Here is a 14,688-nt window from a genome sequence, read left to right as displayed (position 1 = left end):
GCCGGGACTTTGCCCAGGGGCCTCTGGTGACAGGTCCAGGCCTCTCCCCACCCTCGCCTCGGCCCCTGCCCGGGCCTCGCCCACACCCACACCGGGAACCGGGAGCACCGCTTTCTGTGCCAGTCCTGCTGTGCCCCAGGCACTAGGGGCTGGCCTTTCCCCTCACCCCCTCCTTCCAAACCGGTCTGTCCAGCTGTCCACCCCAAGGAGGGAAGCCTCCCGCCCCACCTCAGACACCCCAAGAAAGCCAGAGTCCAAACGGGTGTGTAACTGGGGGAAGGGAGCGTTTACTCGCAGGGGAAGGACAAGGAGGTCACAGAAGCAGTCAACAGCGAGGACAGCAGGGAGGGCATCCTTGCAGCTCAGGCCTCCCCACCCACCTCGGGGTGCTTCTGCCGCAGGTGCTTGTCCAGGGTGGCGCGCAGGCCGAAGGGCACACAGCAGTGGGGGCACTCGAAGCGGGGGCTGCCGGGCCCGAGGCCGTGCATGCGGCGGTGGCGGTTGAGCTTGCTGCTCTGGGCACAGGCGTAGGAGCAGAGCTCGCAGACATAGGGCCGCTCGCCCGTGTGCGAGCGCCGGTGCACTGTCAGGTTGCTGCTGTTGGTGAAGTGCTTCCCGCAGTACTCGCAGCTGCCCCCGGGCCCCAGCCCCCGGCTCTTGCCCGCCGGCTTGGACAGCTTCTTGGGTGACATCTGGCTTTTGGCGGGCTCAGTTCTCTGCTCCTTGCTGGCAGCTCCCCAGCTGTCCCCGCTGGGACCTGCCTGAGCCCCACCGCCGGGAGCCCCGGGTTCTTGGACACCGGCCGTGGCGGCGGCTCCAGCCCCCTCTCCACCGCCGCTCCGGAGGGTGCTGGCCGGGGCTGCTGCATGGGCAGCCGGCTCTGGAGGGGCGGTGGAGGCCTGCTCCTCACTGGCATCGGCCTCGCAGGGGCTCTGAGGCTGCAGCTGCCGATGGGTCTTCTTGTGGCGGTTGAGCTTGCTGCTCTGGGCGCAGGCGTAGGGACACTGGTCACAGGCGTAGGGCCGCTCGCCCGTGTGCGAGCGCATGTGCACCTTGAGGTTGCTGAAGGAGCTGAGGGTCTTTGTGCACACGGGGCAGGTGGGGCTTCGCCGGGTAAGCCCTCCTCTGGGGCCCTTGGCCTCAGCTTCCTGCCCTGCCACCGCCGACACGGCTGCGGCCACTTCAGCCAGGCCCAGCAGTGGGGCCTCTGGGGCCTCGGGTTCCGTCTGGTAGATGGACAGTCCGTGGTCCCACTGGGCATGGCGCAGCAGTTTCCAGGCCCCAGTGAACTGTCGGCCGCAGCGGAGGCAACTCAAGGCCTTCAGGGCCTCGTGTTCTGCAGAAGAGAGGAGGGCCAGGGGGTTAGTGGGATGGGCAAGTCAGAGCAGCTGCAGCTCAGGGCTGCCAGCTGGACACCTGCTGTGGGAGAGGCTCTCTTCCAGGGGCTGAGGAGTCAGCGCTAAGAAGAGGCGAGGCTCCCTGCCCTCGGGAAGCTGATGTTCAGAGATGGGCAGACAGACAGATAAGGAGCAAGGAAAACCCGTGGGGTGGATGATGAGGACATGGAGATTCTCTTTTTGTGTTTGAAAATCTTCAAGAAAAAGTTAAAAGCTAAAGCAGAGTGATGGATGGGGGCCTGCTAAGTTATTGGGATCAGGAAGGCCTTGCTGAAGATGTGATCCAATTCAGTGTGCTGGACATCCTGCCACTCAGCCCCCTCTCACCACTTCACTTCAAGACACAAAATAAGACCTCCATTTTCCAAATGGGAAAACTGAGGCAAAGAGATGTCTCCCCAAGTTCCCGCACCTTGGAAGGGGTGAAGCTAGGGTTTCAATCCAGAAACCTGGGGAGTGGGAGATGGAGGTTTTCAAAAGAAAAACTGGTTTAATAATAAAAATAGCTCTTGATTATCGAGTGGCTTCCTGGGCCAGGCCCTAAACTCCTGGGTTCCATGCATGATCCCCTTTTCCTGCCTTACGGAGGAGGGGGCCGAGGTCTAGATGGGGAGACGGCTTAGCAGCCGTCTGGGGTGGGTAGTGAGCTAGGTCCCCCTCCCTCTGCATGGAACCCTCCACACTGGATGTTTTCTCTAGACCCTCCAGGCACTATCAGTAAGGTACTTCTGAGACCGACCTGCCTTTATGTCTTGGATGGGGGTGGCTTTCCCCATGTAACACCAGGGTCAAGAGCACAGATGGGGGTTGGAGACAGCCAGCCTGGTCTGACTTCCTGCTCTCTAGCTGGGTGAACTTGGGCAAGAAATCCCTGTCTCTGAACCTCAGTTTCTTCATTGGCTAGATATGGGCACCCAAGGGGTCTTCTCCCTTTTAGAGGTTGCTGTGACCTCAAATGGAGAATGGCTGAGTTTGAGTCCATCAAATCCTCAGTAAACAGCTGAAGTGTCCACAACTCTCCCAAGTTCAAGGGCCTGGGAGAGTTTTGTTCCAATGATCCCATCACGGCTCCTCCCTTGCCCATCAGGCCACCCTCCCTACTCCAACTTTACAGCTAAGCCAATTACAACTCCTCGTCCCCTCTCCCACCACAGGACCCTCTCCCAGGCCTAGCCCTAAATACAATTCCATTTCTCACAAATCCCAGGAGCACATGACCCAAGGGCTGGAAGTGCCTAGGTGTGGATGAGCCCCACAGTCACCACTAACCAAAAGCTCACCATGAGTCTAGCACCAAGTTAAGGGTTAATTCCCAACCAAGAGGAGGAACCCAGGTATCCAGACACCCAGGATCAGGCTCAAAACAGGGGCTTCCCAGCATGCAGGCTGGGAGATTCCATCAGGGAGGGAAGCCAGAAGCCCCTTCCCTGGCTCTGGGCAAATGCCCAGCTCCTCAATCAGAGGTGATAAAGAGGTGAGTGGGGGTGAAAACATCCCCAGTCCAGTTGGCCTCAGTTCCCCTCCCCCAGGCCGCTGCCCTCCCCAGAGGTCCCCCCTACTGCCACACTGGTCCAGCCACCTGGCCAGTTATTTCTGGCCAAGGGGGAAGGAGAAGTGAAACCAGATTGGGGGGTGGTATGTGTGGCAAATCCCCAGACCAGTCTTCTGGGGCTGGCCACACCCTGTGGGTGGCCCTCTTTCCCAGCCCGGCCCCTGCCCCCACCTGCCCCCCCCCCCCACAACTAGTCCCAGCCCTAGGACAGGGCAGGCCCTGGCCACGCCTAGGCTGCACCCGGTGGGGAGCCAGAAAGGGGAAGTAGTGCTCACTGCCCCGCCTGTCCAGCTCAGCCTCTTCTCCCACAGGAAGCCAGGCCCTTGAACCTGACACGGGGGACTGCATCCCGGCTCTACTCACCTGAGCCCTGGCAGGGGCTGGGGCCTTTAAGGAGCTGACAGCCCAGCTTCTTGTGGTCCATGAAAGCAATGATGGCCTCCAACGGGAAGGTCTGCAGGCAGCGGCCGCAGGTCAACAGATCTGGGTGTTTGTCGGTCCACGGCTGGCGGTCTGCAGGGAGGAAGCGGGTGGTGAGCATGGGGTGGGGCCAGGATGGGGGCCAGGGTTTCCGAGGGAGAGGGGAAACCCGAGGGTCGAAAAGGGGGCTGGAGGCCAGGACCTGGCGAGGAAAGTAGGGTATGGGCGGGAGTTGGGGAGTCGGGGGTCGGTACCCGAAGGAGGGGGTCCGCACCCTAGAGAGAGGGAAGGGAGGCAGGGCAGGGGGCGCTCACCATGAGGGTTCGGGGTCAGCGGCGTCCACTGCGCCCACTGGCTGCGCAGGCCAAGGGCATGGAGGAGGCCGCCGGCGAGCACGGGGCCGGGGGAGTGACGGGGTTCGCCCTCGAGCCGCCCCGGCGCGGGCACTTCCTTCAGGTTGAAGGGCCCCAGCCCCGGGGCCTGTAGGGGCCGCGCGTCCGACTCGGGCTTCACATCGATGACGAGGTTCCCCATCTCCATCTCGTCGTCTGAGTTGGTGGCGGGCGCAGGGTCTATTCGGCGGGGCATGCAGCCGGCCTTGCGGCGGGACATGGGGCACGGGCAGGCGGACTGGCGGGCGGAGGACGCGCCGGCCGTGCGCGCTCAGACAGAGGAGCCCAGGTGAGTGACTGCGGCGACCCGCCGCGAACTCTTACACGTGCTGGCCCGGCCCGTGGCTCCACCCACCAAGGCGGGGCCTGACGGCAGGGACTGCCCCACCCTCAGCCAAACTCAATCAGGACAGTACCCATTGCGTTTTGCTCAGTGATCAAACCTTCAGGAGACAGAGTTCACACAATCACACATAATAACAGCCATTCCTGATCGCGTTTTAGGGCTGGTGGAAATTGAGGCACAAGGTGTCCACTCGCCCCCACAGTGAGAAAATGGTAGGGGCCACGTTTCTAACTAGGCGCCTGACAGTAATCGAATCTATTCCATTAAATGCATTACAATCAAGATTCCTTGGGCAAACGTGAATTGAGCTCCTACTGTGTGGCAGTTGTGGACTTAGCACTGGGGACAGCAGGGGACAAAACAGACAATAACCCTGGCCTCACGCAATTTACTCATTCAGGGAGACAGACTCTCACTCAACAAGATAACTACGGTATAATATAGAATGCCTTCCAGGATGACAAGTGTCATGAAGCAAAATAAAGCTAGGAATGGTTATTAAGGGACAGGATTACTGGGGTGGAGGGGGCCTCAATTTTCTCCCCATGTCAGTGCAGGGCATGGTGGAGTTGGGACCTGAGGGAGTCAGCCAGCCAGCCTGTGTATTTAAGGAGTTCTGTACTGATTAAGTTCTTTAAAAAAAAAATTATTGAAGTACGGTTGATTTACAATGTTTTCTTAGTTTCAGGTGTACAGCAAAGTGATTCAGGTATACATATATGTATATATATTCTTCTTTAGATTGTACTGATGAGGTTATATTGATTGAGTTTTGTGAGAAGATGGGTCAGATCCAAGGAAGTCTTTTGACCATTTTAAAGTCTTTTGGAGCCTTGGGAGGGTTTTGAGCAGAGGAGGGTTGTGATGACATACATTTACCTTGTTCTTAAACCTGGAATCGCTATTAAAACCAAATAGCCAAGTGTCTGGTTTCCCTTCACCAGGGCCTCCTTAAACTTCCCTCCTCAAACAGCTCTCTGATCACTATTTGAAGTGGCATCAACACCCTGTCCCACCCTCCAACCCTTCAAGTTTTCTTCCTGGCACCGACCACATCACAGAACAGAATTGTTGGTTGTCCTCTTGCCCCTCCCCCCAACATAACCCCCCAAGGTCAGGGCCAGGGTCAGTCCTCCTCTGAGTGTCCCCAGTCCAGCACTGCGGGAATTTCACATGCTAATCTCCTGGAGTGCTGCTGCAGGCCCGAGGGTTCCTCATATTGTTATTCAGGCCTCAGCTCAATTGTCCTCCAGAGAGCAGAGGACCTCCCTGACCACAGTATCTAAAGTAGCCCCACCCTGCTGAAGGCCTTCCAATTTACACTCCATGACCTCCATCTGTCCCGAGTTCCCTCCGGGGCCTCAGGTTTCCCAGCTGTTACCTGAGGTGGCTTCCTCATCAATGCCACCTCCCCTGACCACCCCATTAAATGTCTCCCAAGCCTGCCACCCGCTATCCCATTGACCTTATTTTATTCCTTTTACAACCTCATCAAGCCCTGAAGGATCTTGTTGATGTGTTTACTCAAGTTCTGTTCCTCTCAGGCTTCCTAGAATTTAGGTTCTGAGACCGCTGGGGCCTAGTCTGTCTTTTTCACAGAGCTCCTAACCATTCATAGTTCAGTCAATAAACTGTGTATTGAGCTTCTGCTAAATGCACCCTTTCAATAGATATTTGCAGAGGGCCTGTGGACCAGGCTCTGGGGCTTGGGGGTCTGGTGGGAAGCAGAGGCCCTCAAGGTCCCTGCCTTAATGAAACCATGTGGAAGTGAATTATGAGCCTAGAGCAGTGTGTTTCCATGGGACCTCAGGCCAGACACTCACCTTTTAGGGCCTCAGTTTTCCCCTTTGTAAGATGGGGCTGCAGGGAGGGCTGCAGAAGGAAACCAGTGCCTCTGGTCTATCCCAGCTGCTGCGTGGCTGCTGAGAGCATGCTCTCAAGGTTTCAAGTAGGGGAGGTGGGGTTCGAACTGGAGGTGAAGGGCAGGACTGTGCACGTGTACAGGGGTGGGGGTGCCAAGATCAAACTTCTGCCCTTAACTCAGAAGGAGGAAGTCTTCCCCTCTCTGAGCCTCAATTTCTTCTTCCGTAAAATGGGCATCCTGGACGCCCTCACCTCGCAGACTAAGCGCCCGGCCAAACCGCCGTGGGGGTGGCGCCCCGGTCTGTGCTCGCTTCCGAGCCCTCGACCACGTGGGGCGGCGGCGGCGCCAGCGGAACCCAGGCTCAGCGGCTCGCGGCCCGCCCGGGCCTCTGCAGCGGAGGCGCTGGCGGAAGTGGGGACGCCGGCCGCCGCGGACCTCGGTGAGTGCGGGCGTGTAGCGGGTGGGTCGTGAGTACGTTCCCGCTCCCGGGCCCCGGCCCCGGACGCCCACCCGCGCTCAAGGCCGGGAGTGGCGGAAGGGGCAGGTCCGCGCGTGCAAAGCAGGCTGCTGGGACGTTTGGGTCCCCGAACACCTGCACCCGGGACTCGGGTCCCCAACGCAGCAGTGGAGACCTTCCCGCGCCCAGCGAGGGGTGGGGTTCGGGGGGGGGGGGAGGGAGGGAGGAATGAGCTCCCTAGAGAAAATAATAACGACAATGACTATGCTAACAGTAATAACGGCTGCAGTCATCAGTCTCCCGCCTTTCCTGGAGTGGCATCGCTTGCCTGATCTGAGCCAGGTAGTGGGAAGAACGTCCAGCCCAGGGCAGAGTGGGAAGTGGACGCCTGAGGGCCGGGAAGACCTACTTAGTATAAGAAAAGGAGAGCGATGGGTAGCCAGGGCGGAATTGAATGGAAACTGACCAGGGCGTGGGGGCAGGGAGGGAGGAATCCGTGTTTGGGGTCCAGATCCTCTCGGGAGGCCCCATTTAACTAATTTGCATCCAGACAGGGCCATTCCTGGGGTGTGTGTGGGCAGGTCAGTACCCGGGTTAATTAGGTGTGGGGTCTTCACTGTTAACTTGGTAACTTACCTGGTTTCCTACCCTTGCAACGGGAAGTGTTAGCGAAATGTTTGTGCACTGATGCGGTCATTCCCATTTTCTTGAAAGTGAGCACTGAGGCCCCAAAGAAGGAGATCTCTGAATCTCCTGTCCCTGCCATTGACCCAAGTGATGGGCACTTTAGTTTTTCTAGTGGGGAATGGGTTTGGACCTTTTTTCCTGAATCCTGGGCAGGAAATCCTTGGCTTGGAGACTGAAAGGATAAAGGACTCTCAGACTTGGTCATCAGGGAGAATGGATAATGCCTGCTTTGGCTGTCTTGGCCACACCCTATATGACCTTTCTCAGACCAGTTTCTTATCAGGTCACGCCTTGCCTCCCAAATCTCCAACGGCTCCCCTGTGCTAGCTGAAGACACTACCCTTCTGCACAAGGCAGGAGTGAGGGCCTTGGCTCTGTGGTCAGACCAATGGGTTTGCTCCCTTTTGCTGACAGTCATCAGCTGGCACCCAGTAAATGATTTGGCATCTTGCAGCTTCAGTTTCCTCTTCAGGAAAATGGGCATTGTGCTGCTGTGACCAAATCTGGTTTGTGTTTTTTTTTTCCCTAATGGAGAAACAGAGCCTATGCTGGCCCACCTTTAATTTTGTTTTATCCAGGGATTTAACATAACTCTTTGGCGACTTGTTTAATTCCCAGCAGTCCTTTATTAAGTCCTAGCCCTAGAGAGGCGGTTGTATCTCTGAAAACACTCCAGTGTTAACCTAGGTTGGGGGAAAGCCCTGGGGGCTGATGACCCTTGACTAAACTGGGAATGCAGTGGTCAGATACAGTACACAAATCTATGTCCCTTAATCCCATTCACCTCAGTAGTAGTGAGATACAGAAAAGGTATAAATCTCATCAGTCCCATTTACTGAGATCTGGCCCATCAGGCAAAAACCCTGGCTCTGTTCAGTTCATTAGCAAATAGTGAGGGCCCTCAACTCTCAAAACCTACCCTAATTGACCACTTCTCCCCACCCACACTGCCCCCACCCTGTCCCAGGCACCCTCACATGCCACCCAGAGGATCGCGGCAGTGGTGTCCTCATGGGGCTCCCTGCTTCTCCCTCTGTGCCACGCAGTCCATTCCTTTGCAGCAGGCAGAGGGATCCTGTGAACCCGAAAGTCAGAGCCTGCCTCTCCCCTGCTCAGAACTGGCCCATGGCTCCTGACTCTATGAGAGTAGAGACCCAAGTTCTCACCATGGTCGGTCCTCAAGACCCCTGCACGCTCTCCCTCTGCCCCCACCTGCACACTGGCCTCCTTACTGAGCCTCAGTCACCCTTCCATGAGCTTTGCATTTGCTGTTCCCTCTGCCTGGAATGCTTTCCCCTAGATCGCCACGTGGATCCTTATAACCTTATCAGGGAGCTCTTCCCTGAGCCCCTTCCTGGAAACCACCTCTTACCCTCCAGGCAGGCCCAGGTGTCCCCTCTGGGCTCCCAAGTCCCCCTGAGCTCTTTTATTCCAGCCCTGCCCACTCTGGGTCATCACTGTCTGCAGACTGAGTCTGTGTCATCGCCTGGACTATGAGCCCAGGAGGGCAAGGCCAGGCTCTTTCACTCCCAGCTGTGTCCCCAGCACCACCCAGCATGGGCTGGGCACAGAGCAGGCGCTTGAATAATGGGGGTTAGTGGGTACTTCCACAAATATTTACTGAGCTCCCCCCTGATTGCCTGGCCCTAAAGGGCTGGAGATGGAGTTGTAAAGTAATCAGACATGTCCCTTCTCTCAAAGGCTTATGTTCTGTGGCAGAACATAGGCAAACAAGGAGGGAAGTATAGCTCAGTGGTAGAGCACATGCCAAGCATGCAGAAGTCCTGTGTTCAATTCCCAGTACCTCTATAAAAAAATAAACAAGTGTAAAAAAAAAAAAAGAACACAAGCAAACAAATAAATACATATTGTCAGGAGGTGATAATGCTGTGAAAGGCTATTTTCCTCCCTGTAAAGGCAATGTTTGAGCAGTGACCTGAGTGAAGTAACAGAGGAAGGTGTGTCTGGAAACATATATGTCTCCCATATGGAAGAGATTTCCAGATAGTAAGAATAGCATGTGCCAAGGCCCTGAGGCAGGAATGTGCTTGGCATGTTCAAGGACTAACAACAGCGACTGAAGGGTAGGAAGTGAGATCAGAGAGGTAATAGGGCCTTCTAGCCATCGTGAGGACTTTGGCTTTTGCTCTGGGAGAGGCAGGAGCCATGGGAAGTGCTCTGAACAGAGGAGAGGTGTGATCGGACTTAGTTCTAACAAGAGGATCCCTCTGAGCAAAGTGGGGAACAGACTGGGGTGAAGATGGGGGTCAGGAGCCCAGTGGGGAGGCAACTGAAATAGTCCAGGTGGGAGGTGATGGTGGCTGGACCAAGGAGGGGCAGAATAAGGGTGGTCAGAAATTCCCAGATTCAGGATGCATTTTTTTTTTTTAATGGAGGTACTGGGAATCAAACCCAGGACCTCCTGCATGCTAAGCATGCTCCTACCACTGAGCTATTACCATCCCTTCCATGCATTTTTGAAGGTGGAGCTGATGAGCTTTACTGAAGGATTGGCTGTAGGTAGGAGAGAAAGTGAAGAGTCCAGGATACCTTGGGATGTCCTTTGCCTATGTGATCACCAGCCTCCCCCTGAAAGATTCTTCTGACAGCCTTAGGGAGTCTTTGTATGTTTTATTTCACAGATGAGGATCCAGAGCAGGGAGGCGGCTCCAAGAATTGCAGTCATCTGCCTAGATCCCTGGTAGTGAGTCCGGGAGGGCTAGGACCCACCTGGTGTCCCCCAGTCCACACCTCCATCCTCTGTGCCTGGTGGTAAGCTGTGGCCTGTTGCTTGTTCTTGTGTGGATTGAGAGCTCAGAGTGGATTTTACATTTTTAAGTAGTTGGAAAACTTTAAACAAATTTTCTGCAGCTCATGAAAGTCTATATGATTCAGATATCAGTGTTTCAACAAGTAAGATTTTATTGGAGCACAGCCATGTTTCCATAGTGTTGGGCTGCTTTCTTGCTACTCTGGCACTTATGAAAGAGAGCCTATGGCCCACGACTCCTAATATATTTACCATCGGGCCCTCTAGGAAGGAAATTTGCTGACCTCTGCTATCTGTTCTGCTAATAAGGATTCGATTTGGGCAACCAGTAGGGGTATCCGATTAGTGGGACTTGGCAGCTAGACACCCAGGGGCTGGGAAAGGTCTGGGTCAGACAGAAAGAGGTTTAGGGAGAGGGTGACAGTAAGGATAGGCGAAGAAGTTCAGATTTCTGAGGGAGGATCTAACTTGGGGACATGGAAGCATTACAATATGTCCCATCCTTTTTATTTTTTTATTTTTAAATTTATTATTATTATTATTTTTTTAATGGAGGTGCCAGGGATTGAACCCAGGACCTCATGCATGCTAAGCATGCGCTCTATCACTGAGCTATACCCTCCCCCAACCCCATCCTCTTTAAAGTTAGAATTTAAAAATTCTTTTGAATAGGTCATACAAATTCAAAACAGATACAACTTCAAACAGAATTCAAAAGATACAAAAAGGTAGGCAGCCAAAAGTCTCCACCCCAGATCCTTCATGGACTGAATGGCCCGTGTGCATGTGTGGTGTTCATGGTTACCGTGCAGCTGCCCCTCTATGAGGGATCTGAGAGGTGGTGAATCTGTTCATGTGTTCAGTGATCATCTTACCTGCCCTCCACCTGTCTGTCTACATCAGTGGTTCTCAATCAGATGTGATTTGGGGGGACATTTTGCAATATATGGAGAAATTTTTCTTTTTCCCTTAATGGAGGTAGTGGGGATTGAACTCAGGACTTGTCTGTGCCAGGCACGTGCTCTATCACTGAGCTCTACCTTCCACCCCCTGTTTTTTTCAAATGGCTTTATTGGAATTGTAATTCTCCTACCAGACTATTCACCAATGGAGACATTTTCAGTTGTCACAAGTTGGGGGAGGGATGTCGGACACTGCTGGCATCTAGTGGGTAGAGGCCAGGGGTGCTGCTAAAACCTTCCACCTAAGCACAGGACAGCCTCCCACAGTGCGACAGGGAATGATCCAGCCCCCAAAGTCAACAGTTAATCACTTTAAAGAGGGGGGACAAAGTCACAGGGCAGCCTGAAACTTCGGTCCTTCTCTCTTTGTTTTCCTGCCTACAAAGCCAGCATTTCCCTGCATGCCATCAACATCAGTGCAGTGACACGTAATATGTTACAGTCGACTGCTAAGCTTGCACATTTGTTAGGTCATTTAGTCCCCATGACAACCCTGTCAAGTTGGTCCTCTTTTTTTTTTTTTAAATGGCGGTACTGGGGATTGAACCCAGGACCTTGTGCATGCTAAGTATACCCTTTACCACTGAGTTATACCCTCCCCCCATGTTGGTCCTCTTCACACCCCCATTTTACAGATGAGGAAACTAAGTCACAGACTGGTTAAGCAACTTACCCTCGGTCACATGGCGATACTAATACAGTTGTTATTCAGCTGTAACTAACTCTTATGGAGAACCTAGTATGTAGCAGGCCCTGCATGAGGCTGTTGAATCCTCATAACAAGCGAAGGTAGCAGTTGGTCCCATTTCTCCTCCATGTAGTGGAGGAGGAAAATGTCTCTTGCTTGAGGTCACCCAGCTAAGCAGGCCTGGGAGCTCAATTTCCTCTCCATTCATTGGAGGAGAGACAGTATTTCAGGAGCCTGGTCTCTGTGCTACTCAGTGTTCCAGGAGCTGGGGATACAGCCGTAGGCAAAGAGCAAGGTCCCTGCCTGTGGAGAGGCAGCCGTCTCACAGGGAAGAAAGATCATAAGCAGAAAAGTGAATATACCAGGTCATGTCCAGGAGTGATGTGTGTGCTACAAAGAATGATAAAGCTGACTGAGGGGATGGACGGGGCTGAGGGGCGGATCTTTAGAACAAGATGGCCAGGGAAGAGACAGAGGAGGTACAGGCAGAGGGGACTGCAAGGCCCACGAAGGGACTGTGTCAGGGTGCTCAAGGACCAGAGAAGAGGCCAGTGCAGTTGCGTGGTGCCTGAGAGGCTGAGAGTGCTGGCAGGATCCGGAGCACGCAGGGCCTTGAGGGCCTGCGGTGAGGACTTTGGTCTTGACCCTAACTGAGATGGAAGCCAAAGGAGGGCTCCAAGCAGAGGACGGATGTGATCTGACTTGGGTGTTAACATAGTCCCTCTGGGTGTGTTTGGGGACAGACTAGCAGGTGAGGAAGGTGAGAGTGGGATACTGGTGAGGAGTTGACATCAGTAGTCCAGGCCTATGCAGTGATGGTGGCTGGACCAAGATGCTGGCAGTGGAGCAAGTGAGACATGTTACGTTGTGAGTATATATATGTATATATATTTTTTCATATTCCTCTACTCCCAGGCATTTCTTTTATGATCTTGATATTTTTGAAAAATCAAGCGAAGTTTTTTGAAAAGAATGTCCCTCAATTTGATTAGATTCAGGTCATCCATTTTTGGCAGGAATATCACAGAAGTAGTGCCCGGTCCTCAGTGTGTCACATGAGGGTACACGAGGTATTTATTGGTCCCATCACTGCACATGTTGGCTTTAAAAGCCCAAGTTAGGGTGGTGTCCACCAGGTTTTTCCACTATAAAGTTACTCTTTCCTCTCGACAAGGAATACCTTGTGAGGAGGTACTTTAAGACCATGTAGCCAACCTGGACCTTCTCAGATGTTCTTCCACAAGTGTTAGTATCCATTGATGATTCTAGCTGCCACTGTATGGTAAGGATTTTCCCCTTCCCCCTTTATTTATTTATAATAAGCATGGACTCATGGATTTCTGTTTTATTCAATAAGTTATAATCTCTAACTATCATTTTATGAATTGTTCCAGAGTTGGCCCTTTCAGGCTGGCTCCTGTGTGACTGGGAATTTATTTGGAAGATAGTACTTCCTGATGGATTGGATGGGCTGTGTGTGAGAGAAAGGAGGCCGGGGTTTGTTCTTTCAGCAAATATTTGTTGCCAGGGAATGGGGGTAAAGCTATGATAAAAGCAGTGCAAAGGCCCTGCTCTCATGGACCTCGTGAACGGTGGGCCAGGTCCTGGGAAGGAGGGTACTGGAGGAGGGATCAGGATTTGGGTTTTGGACAGGTTGAGATGGGGTAAATGGGGGTAGACAGGCCTCTGCTCCCAGTCCTCCTTCTTCCTGTAACCCCAGACTCCTCATAATGGCTCCCTATTCCTCTTCTTCACCCAGCAGCCAGGATAATGCAGACTCCACTGGCCATTCCTGTGCCTGTGCTCCGGCTCCCTCGGGGCCCTGATGGCTTGAGCCGAGGTTTTGCCCCCGATGGACGCAGAGCCCTCCTGAAACTGGAGGTTCCTGAAATCCCGGAGTCTCCTGTAGATCAAGAATCACGGGAATCCCAGGAACAGCGGGCCCGGGCTGTCCTTCGGGAGCGCTACCTCCGAAGCCTGCTGGCCATGGTGGGTCGCCAGGTGAGCTTCACATTGCACGAGGGTGTGCATGTGACCGCCTACTTCGGAGCCACCGACCTGGACGTGGCCAACTTCTATGTGTCGCAGCTGCAGACTCCGATAGGTGTGCAAGCTGAGGCGCTGCTTCGCTGTAGTGACATTATTGCATATACCTTCAAGCCATAAAGATGGAATCATGTTCATCTTTCCACCTTGGGTGTAGCCACAGTCTCCTAGGGCTCCGTGTGCTCATGAACTTGGAACTCTGGGCCTCATAGAGTTCTGAATTCCTTTGGAATTTTGAGCCAAGCTCCAAGCATCTCTGGCTTCTTGGGACCTCTGGGGTGTAAGTCAGTAAAATTCTGCAACCCCAGGAGTTCTAGATCCTGTTGAAAGGAATGCTCTACCTCACAGAACTCTAAACTCTACAGATATATGGGCCTCATGACAGTTCCTGAAGACTGGGGTTGGGGGTGGGGCAGGGAGGGAGAGATAAAGGAAGGCAAATTGTTTAGTGGGAAACTGTGTGTTGAAGTTCAGACACCCTGAAAATATTCCCCAATATTCCCCTCCTGCCAAAGAACCCATTATCCCAGGAAAATTTGCCTCTTGGTTTTTTTTTTTTTTTTTTTAATGTACGCTGCAGGGATCAAACCAGATTTAGGGAGTGGAAGGTGGCTATACAAAGGCAGAATACAGTGGAGCTGGGTCAGGATGGGGAGGACACACCAAGGGAGTGGGAGGAATGCGGATAAAGGTGCGGGGATTGAACCACCACTAGTCTCTGGGATGGCTGGAGTGACCTGGATGCCAGACTTCTGAGATTTGGAGTCGAGTTCTTCTCCAGGTGGGCGGGCATGTACGTACCGAGGGGTGCGGCTCGCATTGGGTCACATGATCGTGCACAAGCACTCCTCCCACTACCTGAGTGGGCGGATTCGCTTCCTTGCCCCTACAGGGACCCGTAGGACCCTGTGTGGCGGTACCATTGAGAAAAGGCAGAGAATTAGGGGTTAGGGTGAAACTTCACGCCTTCGCCATTTTTTGCTTCAGCTGTATAACGTGGCTGTCCATAGCATTCGCTTCACTTAGACCCATTACTAGTAGCCTTTCAGAAGATTTACTCTAAAAAAATAATTTCTGCCCCCATTGTAGTCCCATCAATTTAAGAAT

The 14,688-nt window shown here is 53.7% G+C and overlaps 2 protein-coding genes across 10 annotated transcripts; one reads left to right on the top strand and one right to left on the bottom strand.

The window, feature by feature from the left end:
• Positions 1 to 242: 242 nt before the first annotated feature.
• ZNF296 (zinc finger protein 296) lies at positions 243 to 4,129 on the bottom strand. Its single transcript, XM_032485836.1, has 3 exons — positions 3,684 to 4,129; positions 3,313 to 3,462; positions 243 to 1,336 (listed from the first exon to the last, which is right to left on the bottom strand). Exons 1-3 carry the CDS (start codon positions 3,979 to 3,981, stop codon positions 363 to 365), a joined length of 1,422 nt encoding a protein of 473 aa, XP_032341727.1. The 5' UTR covers positions 3,982 to 4,129; the 3' UTR covers positions 243 to 362.
• GEMIN7 (gem nuclear organelle associated protein 7) lies at positions 3,375 to 14,116 on the top strand. 9 transcript variants are annotated; one of them, XM_032485840.1, is made up of 5 exons: positions 3,912 to 4,050; positions 6,230 to 6,410; positions 9,758 to 9,887; positions 12,279 to 12,402; positions 13,298 to 14,116. In XM_032485840.1, exons 4-5 carry the CDS (start codon positions 12,393 to 12,395, stop codon positions 13,699 to 13,701), a joined length of 414 nt encoding a protein of 137 aa, XP_032341731.1. In that variant the 5' UTR covers positions 3,912 to 4,050; positions 6,230 to 6,410; positions 9,758 to 9,887; positions 12,279 to 12,392; the 3' UTR covers positions 13,702 to 14,116. The 9 variants fall into 9 exon arrangements, with proteins under 9 accessions (XP_032341734.1, XP_032341731.1, XP_032341730.1 ...); XM_032485839.1 differs by having other exon boundaries at positions 13,295 to 14,116; XM_032485842.1 differs by lacking the exon at positions 12,279 to 12,402.
• Positions 14,117 to 14,688: the final 572 nt, after the last annotated feature.

This window comes from Camelus ferus, chromosome 9 (genome assembly GCF_009834535.1).
Source record: "Camelus ferus isolate YT-003-E chromosome 9, BCGSAC_Cfer_1.0, whole genome shotgun sequence".
Classification (NCBI taxonomy): Eukaryota; Metazoa; Chordata; class Mammalia; order Artiodactyla; family Camelidae; genus Camelus; species Camelus ferus.
Note: the sequence above shows the minus strand (reverse complement) of the source record. Positions and strands in the feature narration are given on the sequence as shown.

Excerpts from the sequence above, each read along its gene's own strand:
- ZNF296 (XM_032485836.1), bottom strand. The coding sequence starts at position 3,981 with ATGTCCCGCCGCAAGGCCGGCTGCATGCCCCGCCGAATAGACCCTGCG. Across the intron at positions 3,463-3,683 it reads GCTGACCCCGAACCCTCATG|ACCGCCAGCCGTGGACCGAC; the intron begins GTGAGCGCCCCC and ends TCCTCCCTGCAG. Across the intron at positions 1,337-3,312 it reads CAGCCCCTGCCAGGGCTCAG|AACACGAGGCCCTGAAGGCC; the intron begins GTGAGTAGAGCC and ends TCTCTTCTGCAG.
- GEMIN7 (XM_032485837.1), top strand. The coding sequence starts at position 5,882 with ATGAGCCTAGAGCAGTGTGTTTCCATGGGACCTCAGGCCAGACACTCA. Across the intron at positions 6,411-13,294 it reads GCCGGCCGCCGCGGACCTCG|CAGCCAGGATAATGCAGACT; the intron begins GTGAGTGCGGGC and ends TTCTTCACCCAG.